At 39.7% G+C, this 26409-nt stretch overlaps 1 protein-coding gene across 3 annotated transcripts in view; it reads left to right on the top strand.

The window, feature by feature from the left end:
- Positions 1-7135: 7135 nt before the first annotated feature.
- Positions 7136-26409, top strand: part of LBR (lamin B receptor) — a 40297-nt gene continuing 21023 nt past the window's right edge. Inside the window, exons 1-6 of one of the 3 annotated variants that reach the window (XM_072647721.1) lie at positions 7136-8502; positions 17664-17842; positions 19774-19962; positions 22219-22302; positions 22528-22720; positions 26021-26217. In XM_072647721.1, coding sequence (XP_072503822.1) covers positions 17678-17842; positions 19774-19962; positions 22219-22302; positions 22528-22720; positions 26021-26217 — 828 coding nt within the window. In that variant the 5' untranslated portion in view covers positions 7136-8502; positions 17664-17677. Of the gene's footprint in view, positions 8503-8975; positions 9064-9422; positions 10229-17663; positions 17843-19773; positions 19963-22218; positions 22303-22527; positions 22721-26020; positions 26218-26409 lie in introns of those variants that run through there. The other 2 variants (XM_072647722.1, XM_072647723.1) reach the window with 2 other exon arrangements.

Raw genomic sequence — 26409 nt, forward strand, 5'->3', positions numbered from 1 at the left:
ATAAGGAAACCAAGGTACAAAAACTTAATGTGGTTTTCCTTAGTCCACAAATGAATGTCATCTAATTTCTAGACTAGTCTAGGGTACTTTGAACTGAATTTTTATTCTGAACTTAACAAATATCATATAAAATGGACATTGTTGTAGTAGAACAGAAAAAGGGGATTATACGTGAAACTGAAGATTTCTATTATGTACAAGTTGCTTTTCTTTTTAAGTATATAATAAATTCAACCTGGAGCTTTCAAAGCTGTATTGCTTATTTCAGTTTTCCTTGTTTTCTTCTCTGCATTAAAAAAATAAAAAAAGATGCCCCAATGCTCCTCTTTTCTCTCTTTTAGGGTACTTTCCAAGGTTACACAATGGGTATAAATGCCATAATGAATTCTGTAGAGTCAAGTTTCTGTGCTTTCAACTCATGGCTAAATTGAAGCACTGCTTTATTAGGTTTACAGCAAAGCTTTACTAGGAAAAGGTCTTGCACAAGAAAGTCAAGGTAATGTAAAGTCAAGGTTCATGTAATGCTCTCAAAAATGAAAGCCCTTGATTATGTGCTTTTGGTCCTCTAGAGACAAGAGGAGAGTTGAGCTTAACTTTTTTTGCCCTGTGTGCTGGGTCCACAGTATACCAGATTATAAATCTGGCTTTATCTTTAAACTTAATTGATCTCCACCCAGCCAGTGGTCTATTAAGTAAGAGATTAAGCAATTTGCCTATCCATTGAAAGCTGTCCCAGGTAGGGATCCAGAAGTTTCTGATTCTGAGGACAGTTCACTGACTATTGTCTATTAAGGAGGCAGTATTGTACTAAATGCCACACAGGACTGTTACAAAAAAAATAAAATGCAAGCTATTGTTATTATTGTTATATATCTCTCACCTGCACAAGGGTAATGCTCTCCAGTTGGCCTTCCTACCACATAGAGAGCCCTATCTAGAGTCAGGAGGACCTGAGTTCAAATTTGACCCCAGATACTTATTAGCTGTGTGACCCTGGGCAAGTCACTTCACCTTGTTTGCCTCGATTTCCTCATCTGTAAAATGAGCTGGAGAAGGAAATGGCAAACCACTCCAGTATCTTTGCCAAGAAAAGCCCAGAAGAGCACACGACTGAACACCACCACCACCACTACCACCACCCATCTCTCTCCTCTCCAATCCATCTTCCACATAGCTGTGACTAGTAATTCCTCTTCCCCTCTCCTTCCCTACAACTGCTAGCTCATTCCCTCAAAATATCGCCTTTGATCTGCTTCAACAGGGGGACTGGCCAATAGGAGCTCAATCTTCAGCACTACTGGTCAGTTGCCAACTCATATGCTTCTGGAACTTGGTGATAAAGTGCAACAGAGGGATCCTACCCTTGATTCAGAGAATGTATTGTACAGGTAGTCTGTGACTAGGGATATGGTAAAGTCAGCTCTTCCAGGTCCATTGTAATACTTTTAGTGTGAACATTTACACCTGGGAAATTGGTGCTACAAATCAGGGCTTGACTTGTTGTTTTGTTGATTTTCTAGTTGTTCAGCCATTTCAGTCAAGTCTGACTCTTCATGACCCCATTTGGGGTTTTCTTGGCAAAGATCCTGCAGTGGTTTGCTATTTCCTTCTCCAGTGGATGAAGGCAAACATAGGTTAAGTGACTTGCCCAGGGTCACACACCTGGTAAGCATCTGAGCCAGTTCTATCCACTGCATCTAGACTTAAGAAAGTGTTCATGCAGATTCAGCTTCAAAGTGTGCATGTTTTTACACACACAGACACATTTCTCAGCATACTCCTGTACACCTCTATAAGCACCACTTGAGTTCAGCAGGAGGGAGGGAGCACAGGTCTGGTAGGCGAATAAGAAGACAATGATTATAACTGGCATTTATATAGCGCTTTAAGGTTTGCGAAATGCTGGACAGCCATCTCATTTGAACCTCCCAGTACCTCTAGGACTGTTTTCTATTCACAGCCTTTTACTTGGCTGTACTCTGAGTTGGAACTGAGAGTACATAGGAGGGGTCTGCTGGTAAATGTTTAACAACCAACTCTCTGAAAAAAAATGTATCTATAACATACCTTTAGGCTTAATCTACATGAATATTTCTTCTTATTTTTTGAACTTGAGTTAATCAAGAAAACAAGAAATCAGTCATAATTTGTAGCTGGCTGATTTCCAAGATATGCTTACAATGAAAATTTAAACCATTTCTAACAGACTTAACTTTTCTCTTCCCCAGTGACAGGCAAAAGAAAAAAATGTAAGTCGTGGGGGGGGGGCACTTTAACCCTTGGAATGCATGGCCTTGTTGTTTCTTCATTTTTATGTTTATTCTTTTTGGACCTTAGATAAAGTAGAGAAGGCAATGACTCTTGGAAGAGAGTCAGGTGAGGAGGCAGGGCAGCCTGTGACCCTGACCAGTTTAGATGCCCGTGTCCTGCAAGCATGACTGCAGGCAACATACCCCAAACATGCCCTTTTCAGAAATGAACTTGATGTGAAAGTGTTCATAGCAGCCACTTTTACTAGTGGAGTGAGATGATTGAGTTTGTGTAAGTAGACTGAAAAGCTAGGGTTGCCAAACAGAGGGAACCCCTTAGAATTTGTTGAATAGGGAAATATCAGGCCAGCCCTTTAGGAAAATCCTTTTGGATTGGAGGATGGATGAGAACGGGAAGAGACTTGTGGCAGGGATGTGGGTTAGAAGAGGATTGTAGAAGTCCAGGCAAGAGACAGATGGTGAATGTCTGATCCAGTGAGTGGAGAAAGGAGGGACAATAGAAGAGGTGCTGGGATACAAAAACAATAACCAAAAGTACTGAAAAGAGGCCCTGCTTTCCAAGAGCTTGCTTGGTACATAGGTACATAGGTGGGAGATTCTCACCTGAAGATTAGGAAAGGCCCCTCAGCTGAGTCTTGGAGGGAGTTAAGGATTGCCAAACCGGGAAGAGCTTCTCGTATGAGAGGATAGACTCTGCAAAGGCACAAAAATAGGAGAAGAAATGATCCATACCAGGAAGCAACATATAGGTCAGTTTGGACAGGTGTAGATTGTGTCAAGAGGAGGAATAGTAAATCAGCTTGGTGAACCTCATTTGAATCCTCAATTCTTTGAAGTCTGAGACACCTTTCTTCACTATGTTTCTCCCCTTCCAACCTGTTCTTAGAAAAAGACTGGATAAAAAATAATTCATGATGAGGTGTAAATAAATAATGAAGCCAATATGTTATTTCTGCTGGTGGTATTTGCAAAATTTCAGGCAATAGAAACTTGGGTGGAAGAGATTTTTGAGGAGGGGTATTTATTCTTTCTAAGCACCCTTAGAATCCCATCTCCTAGGACTTAAAGCTGATTGTATTCTCAGGCCTATCTATACATCCTTGGATCTACCCAAAGCCAAATGACACAGGGTTCTCCAGAACAGAACCACCTCTATTAAACAGAACCACCTCTGTTACTTTGGTCCACACCACTTTTATTAAAACCATGCAGACATTAATAGAAGAGAGGAAGAAGCTGATTTTTTTTCTTTTGTTTCTCAATGAGGTGGCACGATATTTTTTTTTAAGACACTTGGGGTTAAGTGACTTGGCCAAGGTTACACAGCTAGTAAGTGTCTGAGGCTGGATTTGAGCTCAGCTCTTCCTGACTCCACTGTATTCCCTCTACCATCTAGCTGCCCCCCACAATAGTATTTTCAATCTTTTTTTCAGCCACGTATTAAATCACCATGCCTCATCAGGCAGGGGGTTAAGGGTAGGGATGGGAAGGGGTAGAGAACAGCAAAAATATATAGAAATTTCATAGATTTTAGAGGTTGTTAGGAAAGCAGTGCATAGAGGACTGGTCCTGGGGTGAAGACCTGAGTTCAAATCCAGCCTCAGACTCTAGCCATGTGAAGGTGTCTGCCTTAGTACGGATAATAATAGCACCTACCCTTCCAGAGATGTTTTGAAGATTGGTGTTTCCTGTCCTCCCTTGCTGTTGTGTTAGGCCTTCATTTTGTGTGTGTGTGTGTGTGTGTGTGTGTGTGTGTGTGTGTGTGTGTGTGTGTGTGTGAGAGAGAGAGAGAGAGAGAGAGAGACAGAGAGAGAGACAGAGAGAGAGTCAGACAGAGAGAGAGACAGTCAGACAGAGTGAGAGAGTCAGACAGAGTGAGTGAGTGAGTGAGTAAGAGAGAGAGAGAGAGAGAGAGAGAGAGAGAGAGAGAGAGAGAGAGAGAGAGAGAGAGAGAGAGAGAGTCCCCAAAGAGGGTTTTCCCCTCTGATGGGTGGGCCTTGTTTATTCTTTCCCATAAATCCTCTATGGGTGAAACCACTTAATGCATTAGAGATCTTCTTGTTCTTTCCCTATCTGGGGAATACCACTGTAACACCTGGGCTGGCCAGCTGTTACAAGGGCTCAGCCGTTGCTGAGTATCCTTTCCTGGTTATAGCGTTTTTGATCATGTCTTTTACAGAAGTATCTTATTGTAAAAGCACACTTAGGTATGAAAGAATTTCTAAAACACAAATGCACTCACTGTGGTTTTAGTATCATGAATAGAAGACTAGAATGAAGTCATTTCATTTAAAACTACTCAACAAATTATAGGCAGGTCAGTGTCTTAAAAGATATAAATGCTAAAATATATTTAGACAAACTTAGAACACTGGAATTATCTACTCCATAAGAACCTTGAAATAATAGGTTTGGAGTCTATAATATATTATATGAAGAAGTACTAATGTCATGAGTCACTATTTGCGAGTCAATAAAAATCATATTCGAAGGAGATAGATGTTATTATTATTATCATTTGAACTAGACCAGTGATTTATTTGTTATGGAGAACTCTTGCTAAGATAATTTCTTCTACTAATTCCCCATGGTTACCAGCTGTACCATTTGTAGTCTAAGAAAGTTGCCTGGGCCACTGAAAGCTTGCTCAGCGTCATACAGTTAAGTGTCAGATGCTATACTTTGGCTCAGGCCTTTCTAACTTCTAGACCAGCTATCTGTTCAGCGTGCCATACTTCCTCACAACCCAATCAGTCAAACAAGCATTTATTAAGTTCTTAATATGTGACAGGCACTGTGTTAGGTACTGGCGACACAAATATAAAGAATTTTTGAAAAAATCCCTATCTTGGAGGAGCCTCTAGATGTATTATACTGACTCAGTATCATAATTTCTGTTATTTGGTAATACTATACAGGTTTGCTCCAATTTAAGACACTTCTAAAATAAAAGAAATTGGCAATTATCAAACATAAATAGGGGAACAGTTGTTGAGTTTAAAAAAGTATTCCATGACTTAAGAAAGATTCACTTTGGAATTTATTTAAATAATAAACTTCCTTATTTTAAAGGCCTGTGATTTCATTAGTGCAAAACAGCTATAACTTGGTAAATAGATTTGTAGAGTTATTGTGGCTCACAAATTCATCACCCTGATGCCAAGCCAAATTGGTGAAGTTCTTTGCTGGGCCTTTAAAGTAGGAATGCCATCCCTCTAGCGAAAGCTTTCATCCTCAAACATTAGGCTTTACTGCAATAACCTGCTGATGGGGCTGCCTGCATCAAGTCTCTCCCTGCTCCAATTTATCCTTCATTCTGCCACTAAAGTGATTGTGACAAAGGAGGCATACCATGATTACAATTTGATCCTTTTTGGTGGACAAATTTGGGATAAAGCAATTTACTTTGAAACTTTGAAGTAGTTCATAAAATGTTAGCTTATGAAGGAATGTTGGAGATGATAGAGGGTATGATACAGTGGAAAGAGTCCTGGGCTTGAAGTCAGGTGCCTTTAATTCAGATCTTCATTTATTATGTGATTAGCCATGGGGAAAATCACTTAATATCACTGGGTTTCCGTTTCTCTTCAGCAAAATGAAAGGATTGGGCTAGGTGATCTCTAGTGCTTGCTCTGGATTCTTGCTCCAGATTCTATGGCCAACCCCAGCTCCCTCATTTTACAAATAAAAATTCACACTACGTTTTGAGGTTTACAAAGTACTTTCCTTGTAATTACCATGTGAGGTTAAGTAGTACAAGTATTAGGATTCTTATTTTACTGATGGAGAAATTTAGGCTCAGAGATTACATTCACTTAGCTCCAGTCTCAGGGCTAGGCTTAGAACACAGAATTCTAAACCCCAAATCCAGTTCTTCCCCTCTTAAACAGCTATGCCTTGACTTGGAAACTGAAGTCCCTGAAGAATGTGAATTGTTTAGGGTCATTCACCTGGTTAAGAGTTAGAACCAGAAGCCTAGTCTCCAAACCAGGCTAGAAATCTTTCTATGCTGCTTCTCACACACCTTAGGCCATAGGGTTTGACAAAACCTTGAAGGTTTGTTCTCATACCAGCCTTGACCTTTGTGAAATTTGGCAAATTGTAGAAGATAGTCATGATTTAGTATTAAATACTCTCGATGATTTTGTATTAAGCCTTCATAAATGAATCTTTCTACCATTTGTTTCATGATAACTCTAAAAAAAATGTAAAAAAAAAAAATTCCTGGTCAAAAAGACAGAAATGGACATGCAGTTAGATAAACTTCTTAGGAGAAAAAAAATTGAATTTGTAAGAGCTCCTAGACCCAAATAGCAAAATGATATCTTTCCTTTTTAAAAAATTTACTAAGTACCCAAAGGGTGTCCTGTACCCTACATGATACTCTTGTAGATTTAGTGTTGTAGAGTCTGGGGTTTAGAATCACACAGAATTGGAAACCTCATTCCTTGACCTGATCTTGGGTGAGTCTCTTTATTTCTCTAAAATTAGTTTGGTTTCTCATCTGTAAAATGGGGATAATCTCACAGGATTGTGGTGAGAAGAAAAAACAAACCGGTTTGTCAGCCTGTAGAAACATGAACCAGAAGTCTTTGTGGTGGAAACAAGGTGAAATGAATCTAGCTGGCTTCAAAGTAGCTCACTCCTCTGCTTGTCCTTTGTAGGCAAGGCTGGCTCCAATGTAGGGGTTCCATTTTTTTTCCTAACCACATAATGGGTGTATTTTATTAGGTGGGATAGTATATCACTGATAATCCAGTAAAGAGCCATCTTCTCTGCAATAAGCCTTTTCCCGTCTTCCTTAGAGTCTTCAGTCTGGGTTTATCGTCAATGTATCCTGTATGTGTACATAGCACCTTCCTCTATCTACTTCTCTCTCTCTCTCTCATAATTATATGCATATCTTTGCCATAAGATTGTCCTTAAGAACAGGAACTTTTTTGGGTCTGTTTTCCCACAATTTATCAGAGTATCTGGCACACAGAAGGGGCTTCATATATGCTTGTTGGTTGGATTCGGAATTTCTAAGATCCTAGCCTCAATCACTGAATGAGGGGTTGGCTCAAACTGAGACTCGTTAAAGACCTTATCTTAGGCTAAGTCTCCCGGGCTACCTGCAGCCCTCCTGAGCCCTGTGTTGACCCTGGACCCATCGGATGCTCTGGAGGAGAGGGTGAGGCTGGTGGCCTCGCGCAGCCCTCCCTCACTTCAAGCCAACTCTCCTCTTCCAGGACTGGCAGGTCCACGTCGGGCAAGTCCCTTCAATTTCTCCGTATGTCAGTTTCTTCTTGTATAAAATGAACTCGTCTAATTACCCGGGCCCTCCCCTCCCCCTCCCACACCTCCCGCTGCAACTGAGACTAGTTCTGGATACATTTATTAAGCGCTTAAACTGTTAGGCGCCAGGAGGACGATCCAAGAGGTCTCAGTGCCGTAACGTCCTATCAGTGGAATTCCGGAAATGTACAGTTAGATGGGAGAGTGCCCCCAGTGCTCCTGCGTAGCCAACCCCAAGGAACCCCGTGAAAACCCGACCAGAGCAGGCTTGGGACGGGGGCGGAATTCTGTGGCGGGATGCAGAGAATACAAAACCACGTGTCAGCGCGTGCCCGACGCGGCTGCGCTCAGGCGGAGGGGGCCTGGGCTCCCGAGGTGCTGAGACGCGGTACGGCCGCGGCTCGCCGCAGAGCGCCAAAGAAGCGGGCCAGCCCGAGGGGCCGTCTGGGGTCAGACGCACGGGCGTCTGCGAGGGCGAGATAAAGCTGCGCCACACAAGGGCTCCCGCCGGCGCCGCCCCACCTCGCCGATCGCGATCTCCGACTCAGGCTCTCTGGCTGAGGGCAGGGCTCTTCGGAGGGGCCCGCGGAGAGGGAGAGAGACAAACCCTCGTCCCGGCCCACGCCAGGAGCCCGCAGCCAATCCGCTGCAAGGCGGACGATTCAAACCGAAGGCAGGAACCAATCGGAAGTTTTGGCGCCACCGCCCGGCTGCACGTTTTGGGGCTGGAAGAGGAAGGGAAAAGGGCGGGGGGTGGTGGTGGTTTGGGGCAGCGGGAGCGCGCGCGCGCGCGACCCCCGGGAGGGGCGGAGGCAGCGGGAGCCGCGGGAGCGCGGGAGCCGCGAGAGCGCGGGCGAGAGGCGAGTCGCGCTCCCGGAACCGCCGCCGCTGTCGGGCTGACTTTTCCGTACTTTTTTTTGGATGTTTGTGTCCCGCCTTGGAGCCTCGGCTGCAGGTAGGCCCCCCTCCCCCACTCTTCTCGTCCCTCCCTTGGGCAGCCAGGGGAGCGGAGGCTGGGTCCGGGGGCCGCTCCTCTTCTCGTGTCCTTTGGGGACAGCGCCCTATGCCTCTCCCCCAGGACCGGGCGCCGAACAGCCGCCCAAGCCGGGTCTGGGGCGGCCCCCGCTCCGGGGAGCAGACTCCAGGCTGCGGCTGGGGGTGGGCGCCGCTGCCTCGATCTCGACACCTCGATGGGGGGAGAGGAGGAAGCGACCCCCTCCCCCCGCCGCCGAAGAGAGGTGGTTCCTCCCCTCTTCCCCCCCTCCCCCGCGGTGGTTTAAACTGACCCGGAGCTCTAAGCCTTCCTGAAGCCGTGGCTCGCGCTCCCCTGGAGGGGGCCCGGACTGGGGGTCAGGGGGAGGGCTCTCCGCCCCCTCCCACCCTCCCGGGGGGCTCCCATGGCCCGGCGGCCACGCGCGCCCCGTGGAGCCTTGGAGTGCCTGCCTGGGGCTTTAAATGACTGACGTTTTCCCTCCATTTCAGCGGCGCCCCGCGGTGGGGGAGAGGGCTTTCTGGGGTACGCATCTTCCAGCGGCCAGGCGTTTATGGCTCGCGACTTCCCCCCCATTTTGTACCCTTCCTTTGGGGTGATGATGTGGGAGAAAGAGGCTGATGAGGGGTTGACATGGCAATGCTTCAGAGTCCGTCCCGGGGCTGGGGGAAGGCGGTCCTAGTTCATCAGGTCACGACCACGGGCATTTCCTGTGGCCCCCATTAGGTGCCAGGCGTTGCAGTAAATGTTAAGGACACCAAGAGAGGCCAAAGACGGCCCTGCCCTCGAGGAGCTCACAGTCTAACCCGGGAAGGGGGAGACCACCTGCCGGGCCCTAGATGGGTTGGAGAGGGTCGGAGGGAGAGCACAAAGCTTCTGGTGGACGGGAAAGGCTTCCTGGGGAGGGTAGGATTACCACAAAAAGGTGGGAGAAACCTGGGGACAGGGCATGGGGAGCGAAGAGGTCCGGGAGAAAATATGCGGAGTTGGGGATGGAGAAGCTTGTGTTTGTTTTTAAACTCCCATTAGCGCGTGGGTTTGTGACGCCGATTAAAAAGCAGCCCGCAATGGTCGATGCCTGTGGAGATGCGAACTTAGAGAGGAGCTGTTGGAAAGAAAGACGGGGTCCTGGGGCCTCGAAGAGCTTTGTGGCTGAGATCTGAACTTCCAGAACACTCATTTTCGTGAACTCTCTGAGGGCAGGGGCGGTCTTTTGCCTCTTTCTGTGTCCCCAGCGTTTAGCGCCGTACTTAATGTTTATTGACTTCATATGTATCATGGATACGTATTTCGTCATGATTCCAACCTAGGATTCAATCTTTAGATGACGTTGAAAACACTATTACCCTCGAAAAGTACTTTTTAAAGCACATGGTGAAGTGGAAAGAATGCTTGTGTTGTCAGCTTCGCGCCTGAGTTTCCTTTCTGTCTGTAAAATGGGGATAATTATACCTGATGGTTTAGCTGGACTGGGTTGTTCTGAAGAAAGTGGTTTGCCGGTATTAAGTGGCTGTTGCGTAGGGCAGTTTGGCTGGGAAGTGCTTTAATTAGCCGAGGCTTGCAGTTTAGAAAGGATTGTAACACCTGGACCTTGTGGTTATGTTGATTACTTGCTGAAATTGATACATGCTCAGAGGACATTCAGACAGCGGAGGAGAAACGTTAAACCAGCCCATGAATGGACACTAAGGTAACTTCCTCTTTCCAACCTCTGATACTTGTCACAAGTTAGCATTCAGTTCAGCAATAAGTTACTATGTCTGTGCCTGCTTGTCGTTTATAAAGTGAATATAATAGTGGAATATAGATATGTTTTGTGGGGGGAAATTGTGTACTTTTTTTTTTTTTTAGTGCAAGGTTTAAAGTCACTATTTTCCCTTCATGGCTGGCATAGCCTTTTTGGTTTGGGGAATTCACAAGAAAACTAGCGCACTTGGTGTTATAATGTTCTTAATTTCATTCTTCCTCTTGCTGATGATTGGAGTTGAAAAAGAATAACCAGACCAACTCTGTGAAGCAATGCTAAGAATTAGAACTTATAACATCCATTCTTAGGAAATTACAAAGACATTTATGAAGCAAAGTGTTTTAGAATGTCAAGCATATATTACAGAATTATAACATAGACTGCAGAATATTATAACATCCTTGACATTTTTCCACTATTGATTAATCCAGCCCCTCAGTGAAGTGTTCAGAGAGAAGTGTGCTTCCCCTTTCCTAGGTGACTGTGACAGTCTGGTTTTTGACAGAGTGCCACTTTTAAATTAAGAGTTGAGCATCTCTAAACTTAAAAAGTGTTTTTTCAGTTGTTTTCTGTTACTTAGATCTCCAGGCATTTAAAAAAAAGTGCAGTCATTAAAAAAATAATTCTGTAACCAAGCCTGTCTGGTCTTGACATTGGGGACAAGATGAGGGATTCTTCACCTGGAACATGAACCCTGAACTTGGATGGGATAAAAATAACATCCTTGTTTCGATTTAATTAGTTTTCTGTGTAATCCCATGTATTTTATTTTGAGCTTTTAAAAAGGCATTATTCTGAGTAGGAGGCTTTAGGTTTCACCACATTGCCAAGGGGTTCCACAAAAAAGTTTAAGAACTTCTGCTGTAGATAGAGACTTCATTGGAATGCAAAAAATTTAAGAACTATTAGCGTGTTGGAGTCAAATTTTTCTGGGAACAGAGTAGACTTGTAGTTTAATGGAGAAGAGTTCCAGGGGAATAATAGGAGTGAGGATATTGAATTTAAGGTACGGAATTTTGCTTTAAAATCAAATTTGAATTGAGTCTATGCAAGAATACCTGAATATGTACATATATCTTAACCATTTTCTCCATTCAAGTAAAGGGGTACATAAGCATGCACAATGGGTATAAATTCTGTGACTTGGTTCCTTTTATCTGTCCAATTAAACATCAAATTGGGACGTGACTACTATTTTGTAGTAAATGACAGGGAAAAGGAGTTGTAAGATTTTTTTATTTCTTTTCTAAAACCTGTCCATGGAAAAGATGAGTTGCTTTGCAGAACATCTGTATAGTTTTACTGCTTGGGGAAAGCAGGATTATGCAAAATATTGCTGAGATATTTTGAGGGGTTTGGTTTGGTTTACATGAGGTAGCCGGAGAGGGCTCTGTGTAGAGGAAAAGAGTGTAGGATCAGTGAGAGTACTTGTGCCCAAATATTTTAGCTGTGCTTCTTATTCCCCTTGATCGGACAAGTTCGGTTATCTACATATGTAAGGAAGGAGGTAGACTAGATCAGTGGTGTCAAACTCAAATACAGATATGTTCCTCTGGACCACATATTGACTTAGAAAACTTCAAATCCACCTAAACTGTTATATTTTTACTTATTTTTATTAAATGTATCTCACATTTTGATAAGGTTCAGGCTGCACTGGGAGTATTGTGGGCCCTAGGCACCAGTATTTGACAACCCTGGACTAGATGACCTATGATGTACTTTCCATCTCTAAATTTGTGAGTTTGTGATAAGCTCAAAAAATGCATGGCTAGTGTGGTAATACTTTTTAATTTAAAGGAAACTTGTGGGCACGTGATGATGGAAAATGTAGTAGAAAAATACTTGAAACAAATATATTTAAGTACATGTAAAAAATGTGTGGTTTGTGTGTACAATTTTTGAGATACCTATGGCATGGATATATACTAGTTCTGGTTTTCTTTATTTTTGGTGCTTTTAGAAACTTGGTATTATTGCAGAGGACTGGGGGAAGATTTAGATATTGCTAGCCTGAAAAGAAAATGTGAAAGTACTTCTGCCTTTATGCAGAACAGAGGAGGTGCATATTTAACTTAATATAATCAAAATTTCCTTAATATTTTACCTTTTTTCACATAATATTCCAAAATTCACCACTCAGCCTCTGAGACTTGTTGATATAACTTTGTATGCCTTCATTTATCTCCTGGCTTTGTATATTTTCATTTATGTTGCATATGTACTCTGTACCTCCTCCTAAATTATTTTGTTTTGCCAGAGATTATAGATAGATTAGTTTTGTGTAGTTGGAGGAAGAGTGTCTTCATGGCACCAAGACTGTGTGTGTATATTTGAATATCTCTTCCCTTATGGCTGTAAGAATACAGCAATATCTTCATTAAGCAGGAAGTTGCAGTCATGTTTTGGGCACCTTTGAGAGCACTGGATGTAAGAAATTCAATTTAATGGGCATTTATTAAGGACCTTTGTGCAAGGCTCTGTTAGCCTGCTAACAAAGGACACAAAGATGAAATTGGAACAGCCCTCATTCTTGAGGAACTTAGACCCTAATGAGTGGAAAGGACATATATACAAATAAAAGTAGTTCAAGGAAAATCTCATTGGTAGGGAGAACTAATGCCTATGAGGATCCTGTAAAGTTAGGGAAAGGAAGTGATACCTGATTGAATCTGGAAGGTAGAGATGGCTTGTAGAAATGCAATATTAAGTTTGGACAATGGTGTTCAGATTGGGTGGGGATGTAGAATTTATAAAGGGGAGTGGTCTGAAATAAAAGATAAGTGAAATTGTGGATGTTCTTAAATACCACACTTAGTGAAAGTTTGTATTTTTCTTCAAAATTTTATCCTTTAGGAAATTGGGAGCCACCCCGGAGGTGGAGGGTTGTGTGGGTGTAACATTAGATTTGTGCCTCAGGAAGATTATTTTGGCAGTATATAATAAGGGGAAACTGGATAGAAGAAAGAAGATACATACAGTACTTTTTATGATCATAATGTATTCTCTTGATTGTGTATTTTAGATTATTAACATTTACTTGATGTTATTAATGAACATTGATGTTTGTATTACATAATGATGATTATGTGCAAAGTTATATGTGAATTAAAAGTGACATGGCATAATGGACAGGGCATCCCTTTGAGAGTCCGAGGAGGTCTTGGCTTGAATTCTTGCCTCAGATATTTCCTGTCTATGGACACTGGCAAGTTGTCCAGCTTCTCTGGCCTATACTTTTCCCATCTATAAAATCTTTCTAGTTTTTCCTGAACTTGGAGACTTTATTAAAAAAAAATCCCTCTCAGGGGCAAAATAAAATGGTACAGAGGTTGGCAATAGTTCTTTTCTGTTCTTATGTCACATAAACATCTTTTTAATTAGTTAAAATTTTGATTTAAAAAAAACCCTGTCCAGATACAAATCCTATGAGATCAGTACTGACTTGCTTTTCAGACATTACTTGAAAATTCCTTCACCATGACGTTTAATTTTCTATACTAATAGTTGCCAAGATATAAAATGTTAGCTTAATTTAAACACCAAAATATTACCTATATTAATCATCAGTTAATTATTGAACATAATAGAAGGCTTTCCTGATCCCTCTAGTTGTTCCTGCTCTCTATCTTCAAATGAAGATGTACATACTTATCACAAAGCATTTATTAAACCTGTGCTGTGTTCTGGGCACTGTGAAGGGATCTAAAGACATCTTAGAAAGTCCCTGGTGGGGTGGAATGGGATTGGGTGGTAAGGAGCTTATCCTCAAAACTATATGTATCTGTAGGTACATGTGATGCCCATTTACACTATATGTCTTGCATATACAAAGTTGCTTGCATGTTGTCTCAGTAAAATGTGAAAATGAAGGTGGGGATCCTGTTTTTGCCTTTCAACAAATCATTTATTAAATGCCTGTTGTGTGCCAGGTAATTTGATAAGTGTTAGAGATTAAAAAAAAAAAAAGAAAAACAAAAAGTCCTTGCTCCCAAAGAACTTACAGTCTAATGGGAGAGACTGTGCAAACTCATATACAAACAAAATAGATATGGGATAAATTGGAGATAATCACTGAAGGAAAGCACTGAAAGGAAGAATCAGGAAAGGCTTCTTAAAAAAGGTGAGATTTTAGCTGAGACTTGAAAGCAGCCAGGAGGCAGAGATGAGGCAGGAGGTAGTATTCCAGGCATGAGGAACAGCCAGTGAACATGTTGGGAGGGTGGAGTGTTTTAAGAGCTCATGGGGAGGAGTAAGATGTAAGAAGACAAGAAACGTTGAAAAGGGCAAGAGTGTGAAGGGCTTTGAATGTCAGAGAATTATATATTTGATATAAGAGTAATGGGAATCTGTTAGAGTTTATTGGATAGGATGTGATCAGACCTGTACTTTAGGAAGATCAGTTTGACAGCTGAGTGGAAGATGGTCTGGAGCAGGGAGAGATTTGAGGCAGGGGGACCAAACAGACAACTTTTATAATAGTTCTTTCAGGATGAGACTTGAAGGCTGCTGATGGTATCAGAGGAGAGAAGGGGGCATGTATGAGAGATATCATAAAAGTTGAATCAACAGGGTTTGGCAACTGATTGGGTGTGGGTGGTGATAGAGAGTGAAAAGCTGAGGATGATACTTTGGTTGGTTGCAAACTTGGGTGATTGGGAGATGGTAGTGACCTTGACAGTAACAGGAAAGTTAGGAAGAGGGAAGAAAGATAATGAGTACAGTTTTGGACATAGTGAGTTTAATTTGTCAGTGGGACATCCAGTCCTAAATAGGCATTTTAAAATAGACAGGCTACTAAAATAGGGATTTTAAGTTGTGAGACTGAAGGTTAGGAAAGCTTAGTTCTGGATAAGCACTGTGTAGAGATAATAATTGAATTCATGGAAGGAGATGAGGTCATGAAGTAAGGTAGTACAGAGGGAGAATAGGCTGTAGAGTAGTCAAATAGGATGAGGACTGAGGAAAAGGCCATTGGATTTAAGAGGTCACTGGTAACTTTGCAGAGAGCAGCATCAAATGATGAGGTCAGAAGCCAGACTGCAGAAAATAAGAGAAGAGAGGAAAGGAAGCGGAGGCACCTCTTGTAGATAGTCTACTTAAGGAGTTTGTCCATGAAAGGGAGGAGAGATTATGAATGATAGCCAGTGGGGATCCGAGGGATCAAGTGATGGTTTTTTTGAGAATGGGAGTGACACAGGCATGTTTGTAGGCAATAAAGGAGTCAGTAGACAAGAAAAGATAAAAGATTAGTGAGAGAGTAAGGCTGATAGAAGGAGCAGTTTTCTGGAGAAGACAGGATAGAATGGAATCACTTTTGCATTTTGAAGGGTTTTCTTGGGAAGAAAAAGGGCTACCTCTTCATGTGATACAAGGGTTGAAAGAGGAGATAATGGTGGGAAGCATCAGTACAATCTGAGATGAAGAAAAGGTGGGATAAGAGGGAACTCAAATTTTTCTGTGAAATATGAGACAAGGTTCTTAGATGTGCAGGGTAAAAGTGAACCATGGGAGGTTGAGGAGTAGTGAGAATTTGTGGAAAACTGCTGTGATCAGTAGGATCCTGAACTGAGTAGGGAGTTGGGGAAGGGATTACCCCACCTCAGTGAGGGTGCTGTTGAAATTTATTAACATAATTTTGTAATGGACCCAATCAGTACAGTTTTGATATTTTTCTCCAGCTTTGAATGAATAAGGGCAAAACCAAGGTATAGTGGGAATAATCCAAGACTGAGACTTATTAGCAGGGCCCCATCAATAGGCAACAGAGAAGCAGATCTGTGAATATAAGAGTATTTAGGTGTAAGTATTTTAAGTGGCAGGTGAATGCTGAACCTAGTTTTTGAAAGAGATAAAGAAGTTTTTTTGTTATGATATGGACTGTGGCACCAGAGAATTCCATATGATGATCTAGTAGAGAACAGTACCTACCTAAGCAGAGACCACATGCATTATAGTGTAGGTATTAACATTATAATTTGAATCCTGTCTCGTAGGGCTACAAGTAAGAATTGAAAATGTTACCTCAACTCTAGGCAAAATTGGCATTCATTTATAGATTTGGAGAGACTTTTTTTTTCCTTTGTAGCCCATAAGTGGAAGTATGCATCAGGAAGTAGACCCAACACAGTGCCAGACCATGCTTTATAAAGTAGACCTTAAAATGCAGTGTATGAAAAGAGTCCTGGGCTGGTTTAAGCTTGGCCCTTGGTTTTTCTTTATCACTTGTTGCCTTTTTTATATATTGGGTTCATTTCTGAGTATATTTATCCCTCCTACCCACTAGGCTTTCACTTGGAAGAGAGAGGAAAAAAATGCCAAAAACCAAGAGTTCAGTAAAACCAACTCATACATGGCCTACCTATGACAACATATAAAATATTCCAAAACATTTACCCATCTCCTCACCTCCATCTCCAATTAAAAGAAAGGAGATTTACCTTTAAAGTGACTTGCTGACCTTTTGAGTTTCAGTTTTCTCTTGTGTAAAATAAGGTAGCTGAAAGAGATGAGTGATTTCTAAGGTCTAAGGTCTTATTTAGTTCTAATATTTTAGAGTTGGGTGAATTAACAGAAATTTAACATTTTATGAAGTTACATATTACCTAACAGTTAACAAGCACTTTTTTGGGGGGAGGGGTGCTATTACACTGGTACCCTGGAACTCTTTTATCCCCTTTTAAAATAAATTCCTTTAAAAATGTATTATTTTTAACAATTCATTTTTGAAAAATTGAGTTCCAGATTCTCTCCCTCCTGTCCCTCTCCCTCCCATTGAGAAGGCAAATAATATGAGAAATCCTGCAAAAACATTTCCGTATTAGCCATGTTGAAGAAAAAAAAGGCAAGAACATTAAAGTGGGAAAGTAATACTTCAGTTTGCACTCAGAAGTTCATCGATTTTCTTTTTGGAGGTGGATAGCATTTGTCCTCCTACGTCCTTTGGAATTATCTTTGGTCATTGTATTGATCAGTAGTTAAAGTCTTTCACTATTGCTCATTGTTAAAATACTGCTGTTACTGTGTATGGTAACCTGTCAACAAACTCTTATTAAGGTCCTCATGTGCCAGGCACTGTGCACTGGGGGTACAAAGAAAGGCAAAAAATCAAACATTCCCTGCTCACATTTTAATGGGGGATACTTTTTAAATAACTAGGTAAATACATGATATATACAGAGTAGATGAAAGTAATCTGAAAGGGAAAGCAGAAGCAACTGATGAGGTGGGATTTGAACTGAGTCTTGAAGGAAGCCAGGGAAATGTAGTGGGAGGAGGTGAGCATTTCAGGCATGGAAGACATCTAGTAATTACAGAAAAGGTAGAAATGTCAGTTCTGCATATACTTATTGTAATTGTTGTTTAAATTGTTTTTCAGATTAATTTTGGAAAATGCCAAGCAGGAAATTTGCTGATGGTGAGGTAGTAAGAGGACGTTGGCCTGGGAGTTCACTTTATTATGAAGTGGAAGTACTCAGCCAAGATAGCAAAACCCATCTTTACACTGTGAAATACAAAGATGGGACTGAACTTGAATTGAAAGAGAGTGATATAAAGGTAAGTGCTGTTTTTTTTTTTTTTTTTTACCAAGGCATGTTTAAGAAATAATTAGAAATATTATTAGTGTCTTATTTAGCTTACTAGGGAAATGCTGTTGTAATATCTGACTGTTAACCCCTCCCACCCTGCCCCCCACCCCCAGTTTGATACTCTTAAGATAGAGGTGGGGACTCTGGAGTGATCCACAAAAATGTTAAATTAATGATGTGAATTTTTTGAGAGGGAAATATAAAGCATTCCTCTTGTATTATTGTTTTATCATTAAAATAAAGAAGAAATACAAAACATTCTTTAGTAAATGTAACAAATAACATACTTCCCTAGTATTCTCAGTTAATAAAAGAGACAAAGATACACAAAGCAGAGTGGCATGGATAAGAATTACACTTAGTGAGACGTCATTATCCTCCAATGGCCTCTCAGGACATTGTAATCAAGAGTTATAAAGCTTTGTTGTGTTTTCACAACTGGGTATAAAAGATGACATCAGTCTCGTGCGCTCTGTACTTCCCAAGTAAGAATTGTCAGCAAGTATTAAACTTAATATGCCAAGGTCTCTGGCACTGGGGATACAAAGAAAGATGAGAAACAATTCTCATGTTGTACCCTGCTTCTTTCCCCCTAGTCCCCAGTCTCTCTTAAGTGGTTACAGCACAGTCTGATTTGGGGACAATGTGCCAACAACTATATACAGACTAGATACATGCAGGATAAATTTGAGATATTCTCTGAGGGAAGGCACCAAAATAAAGGAAGATCAGGAAAGTCTTCTTGAAGATGGTAGGGCTTTAGATTCAGAGATAAGATTAAGCCAGGGAAGGCAGGAGGCAGATATGAGGAGAACAGGTTCCAGGGTAGCAGGGCAGCCCAGTGAAAATGCCTAGTCTGAGATGGAGTGACATGTGCAAGGAGCAACAGGGCCAGTGTCACTGGATCGCCGAGTAGGTGGAGGTGCATAAGACAGAAGAAAACTGAGAAATAGGAAGGAGTCAGGTTATGAAGTGCTTTCAGAGCAAGAGAATTTTATATTTGACCCAGAGGTAATAGGGAGCCATTGCATCAGAGGTTCCCCATCCCTTTAATAATAACTGAAAATTAAAACTAGAGAACCCAAAGTAGAACAGGTCATAATTATTCTCTGCTGTAATAGAAATTTATAACCTGAGAAACTTGTTTTCTGAGATTCTTCTTGATTAGACTGGCCTAGCTTCACTTCATCTTAAGTGGAAAGTAGTGTCTCTCAGTTGTGCTGCTTCTTTAGGATGAAGGCCAGCAGTTCTAGCTGTGCTTTTGATGTGTCAGGTTTGAAAATGTAGTTTATGGTTAAAATTTGTCTTTTCAACGTAAGTTATTATGAGACATCAGTTAAACAATGAGACATTTTACATTTGCCTTCAAGCTGTACTAATGTGTTTTGTGTATATCAATAGTCAGCAAAAACGTTTTTCACTGGGCTGTTTGAGTTGACCAGACACTTATTGGTTTCAGTGATTTTTATCAAAGATTCTAAATCTCTATTGATCTTAATTATAACTCACATATAATTCTACTGAAAAGATTCAATTAAGGATTAATTAGGTTATGTGGGCTGGAAAAAATGCAGTCATCTTAAAGCATGTGTTGAGGGGTCCTTTAAAGAGCAGACTGAGCTAGTTAGTGTATAAATTTAGATGTGATTTGATTGATACAATTTTTTCATAAGTCCTACATAGCCTAATGCTTAACTTCAGAGGTAAACAGTAAATATTTTACACATTTAATAGTACTAGTCACTTGTTGAGGCCATGTTTATGAATGAACCTACTTTTTTCCTTTAAAAAAGGTCTGTCTATATCTATATTTTATACATTTATCTTTGTACATTGTATATTTATAGAACTAATTATGAGATTTCTTTTTCTCTTCCTTTCTCCCTCAACTTCTTATAGCCTTTAACATCATTCAGGCAAAGGAAAAGTGGTTCTTCCTCTAGTTCTCCTTCCAGACGCCGGGGGAGTCGATCTCGTTCTCGATCTCGCTCGCCTGGCCGTCCCCCCAAAAACACACGTCGTTCTGCTTCCCAGCATGCAGAAGTTAAAGACAAGAAAGAAATTTTGGAAATCAACTTGACTTCATTGGTATTGGGACTTTTCTCATGAAGACTTTAAGACTGACCTTGATAATATTTATAAGTATTTAATATTCTCATAGTAAATTATAATTATGCAAGTCTGCATCAAAACTTTAACATGTTACAGGCTTTTCCTTTATGAACATCTTATGTACATGTTTATTGAGATTATTTTTTATTTTTAATGTGGACTTGTAATGTCATTAGTGTAGAGAACACTGATGAGGTAGCTTCTTTGGCTTAGCATCTTTAGAGTTTTCTGGGCAGCTGAGAGATTGCCTTGTCCAGGCTCATACAACTAGTACATGTCAGATCTGGAAGTGAACCTGGGTCTTCCTGATTTTGAGGCTATGCTCCAACTACTTTGTGCTGCCTTTAAATAATACTAACCTTAATTATAATTACACAAAATTGTGTGTTTCTTATCACAAATTCAAGGTAATAAATTGCAAAGTTATAAAAAGTGGTGATGGAGAATAAGCTTTCCTTGCTTTTTTTTTTTTTTAAAAGGATGATTTTACATTGCAAGTCACATGTAGGTGTTTTTAGTATTACAGTTTTGAAATAATTTAAAAATAGGCTTAGCTTATTCCAGAGCAAATGAAAAGAAATAAAACTCACTCATTGCAATGGATCATGTGCAAATTTGTATGAAGCATAATGGCTATGAAATAGGAATCCAAAGACTTGGCAAGTCATCTCTGAGTTTCTCTTTCCTCATCTGTAAAATGAGGTCAAAGTAGGTGATCTCTAAAGTCTCTTAAAACTTTAAAATTCTACAATCTATCTTTTTTGATGTAAATGTTTATATTAAATAGAGCAAAATTTAGCCTCATTCTAATCTGTCAACCTCAGTAATGAAAAGTAATGCTGTGAAGGTCTTTTTAATTAAATATGTTAGTAAAAACATTGAATGTTAATGTAATCAATTAAACAGGCTTAATGTAACCATTTGTATTTGAATTGTTACACAAAATACATAAAGTGTTAAAACAATTTTAGTCATGTCAACTCATAAAGGATTCTTTCTATAATGATTGTTTCCTAAGTGCGCACACACTAAAATATCACTGTGCCTAGCCGTAGTTTGCATAATGCATAGTTAAATATCAGTATCTACTTTTTTAAAGGTCCATTTCTGTTAATGGCTGTTTCCCCCTCTCTGAAAGACTCTATTCAAGAAGAGTCTATGTGGTTCCTCCCCTGCTCGTCTTTGTTTTATGCTAGTTTTGTGTTTTGGCACTGCGTAGCTTAATAATTTTTGGATGTTAAAGCAGAGCTTCTGGTTACATGTGAAAGAGCCATCTTAAGCTCATTAATTAGAGTCCGAATGTCACTTTTCTAGTGATTTTTTTTTTTTTGGCTTATCTATTCCACTGCAGCTTTGATGATGGTCACTACTTAGGTCTTCTGGTTTTAGTTTCTGTGACCTTAGTCTCACTGCAGGCTGGCAACTGTTGTACAGATTACGTGATTGTCTACTATTGGATATTGATACTATTGGATAGTGAGTACAACTTGTGAAACTGTTAGATAAGTATGGTTTATAGTCATAGCCTGAAAAGTAGATTAAAGTAGAATAGACCTGTAACTTGGACTGGAACTTGATGTATTAATGTTGTACTCCATTAGCATTGTAAAAGATATATTGCCTTTTTTTTTAACTTAGTGTTATATGATTTGATATTTTCCTGAAGTGTTAGTTTTATTATTGCTTCATCTGTGTGTTTTCTATAGAATCTTTGGTAACATATATGATCTTATTTATGACTCCTGCTATCAGCTCTCAGTCCTATACTAGAAAAATGTTTTTGCCTTTGAAAGAAGAATGCTAAGAGGAAAGCAGAACACAGAACAGTACTGCTTTGCAAATAGACAGATTCCAAAGAACAGTTTTACTCAACAGATTAAAAAATTAAATTTCTCTAAGTTTCACATAGAAGTTGGCAATTTTTATTGCATGTGATTGGCATTATTTTGGTCAGGAGCAGGAGTCCCGAAGTAACCATCATTTCTTTCATTCTTATGATAAACTTTGTAGTAAAGTTTATTATTGCTGATTGCTATGGGATTGCGACTTTCTTCTTCGTTCACATATCAATTGGCTAGTTTTTTTGGTTATCATAGAAAAATTGTTAAAGAAATCATGAATGTTTTTTGCAAGGTCAAGTATATCGCTAATTTATGGTTACTGCTTAAAAATTATTAGACTATTTTCTAAATTCTCAAAGATTATTAAAATTTATATAATTTTCTAAATTAGAAACAAAGTGGAAACAGCATTAACAGATACAATGGTGAACCTGACCGGATAGAAAGGAATGACATATCTTACAGAAACATTCAGGTATGGAAACCTGTTGTTTTGTCAAATAGTCCCTCTTTTGCTAAAGTGGTTTTATGAGAAGAAACAAACTACAAACTCTTAATGCTTTCTTATGAATTGTTGTCTAACTGCGTTTATTGTTGGTTAAATTATCATTAAAGGATATTGAAATTTTAACTTGGGGAGAGAAATGTCTAACACTAGTGTTAACTGTGATGGTTAATTTTTTTTTTTTTTTCAATTTAGGACAAACCTTATTTGTTACAAGAAAGCAGCTATCTGGCTACGCAGTATAGCCTTCGCCCAAGAAAAGAGGAGATCAATTTTGAAGAAAAAATTTCTCAAGAAGAGAGAAATATTGTGAAAGGACCAAAATCAGTAAGAACTTTTGAAGTAACAGCTACAGAACCAGACGACTTAGAGTTTGGAGGAGGGTTTGGTATGTACATTAGAAATTACTTTTTTAGTTAATTGTGGAAGAAATTACAACCTTTACCCTGAAAAGGACCTTAATGTTATTTAGTTAAATCTTAAGGTAGAACCAACATTCTAGCCTTTTGCCATTTTAAGAAGTTGATTATTTTTTAAATTACCTGTCCATATCCATAGCATCCTATTGTGGGTTACCATTGGAGTTGTTACTTGAAATGCAAGTGTTCATATTTAAAATTGTACAATCATATCTTTAGACTGGGTTGTAGGAGAGTCCACATTTGGAGGAGAAAAGGTAGGAGGAAAAAAGGTAGCGATGTTACTATATACGAGAAAAGGTAGCAATGTCAGTATATACAAGAGCTTCTTTCTGGTCACTGTCATTCTCAGCTTATGACATTGCCTTTTCATGTACTTTTTGAGCGGATATGTTGTCTTTTTCAGAAGAAATATGTTGTTATCTTCAGGGATTTGAAGAGAGGTAGTAGGTATTTTGGAAAGAATGCTCCATTTGGTGTCAGAGAACCTGGTTGTGAATCTCGGCTCTGCCACTTTTTATCTATGTGATTTGAAGGCCCACTCTCTGACTTCTTATTTCTGAAATAAAGAATTTATATCATGTGGAGTCTAAGATCTTTTTCCATAATCTAAATCTATAATCTTAACTTTATTATCTCTCCTTATATTCCCCACCAAGGCTAGCACAACACCTCACATCTAGTGAATGTTCAGTAAATTTGTGAAGTGAATGAATTAATCCCAAATTTCATGGTATCTATCATAATGTTATAAATTACAACTAAAAATATACCTGTTTAACAATAGCAGTGTAAAGTATTATAAAACTAGGTCAGTGGCGTTATAAAAATTGGGTGATTGGTAAAAATTGTAATAAATAGTTTTGATATGCTATATCTCTGTCACCACAATAGCAAGTATTTGAGTGCCTTCTGTGTGCTACTCACTGAAGATGTAAAACATAAGCTTTTGTCTTGGCCTTAAGTGACTAACTATCTAGTTATGAAGACAGTATGTATTTTAAAAACGTGTGCAAGTGCCAAATAAATTCTTCAGCAGTCTATCAGATCGTGAAATGGAAGGGATCCCAGAGATTATCTAGTCCACATCCTCATTTTACGGGAGAAGAAATGGAAGCCCAGAAATGTTCTGTGATTTGCCCAGTGACTCAACAGTAGTAAGGGGCAGAGCTAGGATTTGAACTCATATTCTCTGACCTGGGTATAACATGGGGTGTTTGTTTGCCAAATTGCATTAAAATAACTTATCAATTAAAAAAAAGTTTTCTTTCTCAAAAATGTCTAAAGAGATAACCTGTGCTATAATACTGTACCATTTCTTTGCTCTATCTCCCAGTTAGGAAATACTTACAAATGACTGAACTTTTAGAAATCTGACACATGGCTCAGTAGTATGTGTTGCTGAATTAATATCAAGCTAGAAGAGGCAGTAGTTTAAGTGCACTGAACTTGGAGTCAAGACTTTGACCTGATAAATTACTAGCTGTTATCGAATCATAAACAAATTGTGCCGCAGTTTCTTTGAATGTTAAATGGGAAGGAGAATGCTTGTTTTATCCAACTCAGAAAACCTTAAAAGTACCATAACAATGTAATCTCTTGGCAGTACGATGCAGTAATTGAAGGCTGGGATAGTCATTGAACACCTTGCTTTGTAGAGGAGGTAGTTATTGAGCTTTGCCTTAAAATTAGGATGTGTTGTTTGTTACTTCCATAGTGTAAGATATCTTGATGATAGCACTGTACCATTAGGTTAACTGTGGTCCCATTTTTGATCTTTTTCTGTCATATAAATACAAATAAAAGAAAGGTAGAGTTTATCTAAATGGAACAAGCAGGAAGTTATTTCTTAAGGGGAAAATGATCTGAGAAATGATGCAGTGACTAGGAGCTGTGGTTTGGCTAGAGGGAAGGTTCTATTTTGGAGAGGGTGATTTAAAAAGTTGGAGAGGATGGATAGGGCCCAATTTGGAGGGGGTGATTAAAATAGGTGAGGTTTGAATTTTGACTGCAGGCATTGAGGCTAATGAAGATTTTGAGCAAGAAGGCTAACGCGTGCAAATCACTGTCTGAATCTAAATCTGACATTGTTGTATAGGATAGATTAGGAGTGAGGAAATGGGAAAGAAACTGCTGGAGAGAAGTAGACAAACTGGCTTTATTGAATTAGTCTAAGACTGAGATTTTGGAGGAAGAGGTGATATATGAGAGCTATGATAGTAAAATCAAATGGGAATAATATCCATAACTTAGCGGGTTGTTGTGAGGATAAAATGAGAGAAGAGAAATTGTACATGATATTTTTAAGTGTAGGTAGAAATGCTGACATTTTGTGAGTTGGTAACAATTTGTGGGTTGAGCAATGTAGAACTCTATAAAAATTATTTTGACATTGAGGTTAAAGTCTTGTTCTTTTTTGGAAAAAAAAATTCAGAACTTGTCCTGCTTATTTGTTTCCTACTAATCTTCCTTCTCTTCTCTGTATTTAAAAAAAAACTTTCATGACACTCTTTTTTTCTTTTTGATAATTCTTTTGCTAGCCTTCCTGTTGCGTATCCTTCTCTCCTACCTTTCCACCTCCCTCCACTTAAAGAGAAGAAAAACAAAATCCTTATGTCCAATAGGCATAATCAAACAAAACACACCCACATTATCAGGACATCTCTACAATCATGACTGGTCATTGCATTGATCATGTGTATTATTTTCAGGTCTGCTTTCTCCTTGCCTTCGACTCCTCTGCCCGAGTTGAAAAAGCAAGGGGAAAAACGAAACCCTGCTACCAACATATGTAGACAAAATGAATTCATGAATTCTTGAATTGGCCGTGTGTGTGTGTGTGTGTGTGTGTGTGTGTGTGTGTGTGTGTGTATTTTCCCCCTTCAGTTTGCTGAGTCCACCTCTATCAGAGGTAGGTGCTATGTTTCATCATAAGTGCTCTCCTGAGTATCTCAGTTATTTGTCTTAACAGTATGATTGTTTGTCTGGCACTCATTTTCGTTCTGCATCATTTCAGAGAAGTCTTCAGAAACCCTCCATGTTGTCCTTTCTTAACAGCACAGGAATACTGCATCATGTTAACGTACCATTATTTGTCCAGCAATTCCCCAGTTCATGGGCATCCCCTTGGCTTCCAGTTCTTTGCCACTACAAAAAGAACTACAGTAAATAATTTTATACACATAGGCCCTTTTATGGAGAGTTCCTTTTTTTAAAAATGTTTGAACTTTTCATCAGGATTTGATTCTTGAACGTTGATTGCTTTATAGGAGCGTTTTCCATTATGCTTGGTCTGCCGGTTATGCTCTTTATGTTATTGCTGATGTGCAGAGAGAAGGATCCCAGTCTTGTGAATCTTCCTCCTCCTTTGCCACCTTTGGCTACTTTATGGGAAACCAGAGTGTTTGGAGTCTGTCTGCTCTGGTTTTTTCTACAAGCCCTCTTCCACCTCCTGCCAATTGGAAAGGTAAGTTTTTATTTGTTAAATATCATAGTATGAGAACTTTGCATGGGCAAATTCTCATAGTATGAGAATTTAGATGGGCAAAAGCCCATCTAAATATAAATTGTACAGTGATTCCAGAATTAATTTTTGTATTCTCCATAGAACCTAGCATAATGCCTTGTACATAATAGGCCCTCAAAAAACCCATCGTTG

The sequence above is a fragment of the Notamacropus eugenii genome, chromosome 2, assembly GCF_028372415.1.
Source record: "Notamacropus eugenii isolate mMacEug1 chromosome 2, mMacEug1.pri_v2, whole genome shotgun sequence".
NCBI classification, from domain to species: domain Eukaryota; kingdom Metazoa; phylum Chordata; class Mammalia; order Diprotodontia; family Macropodidae; genus Notamacropus; species Notamacropus eugenii.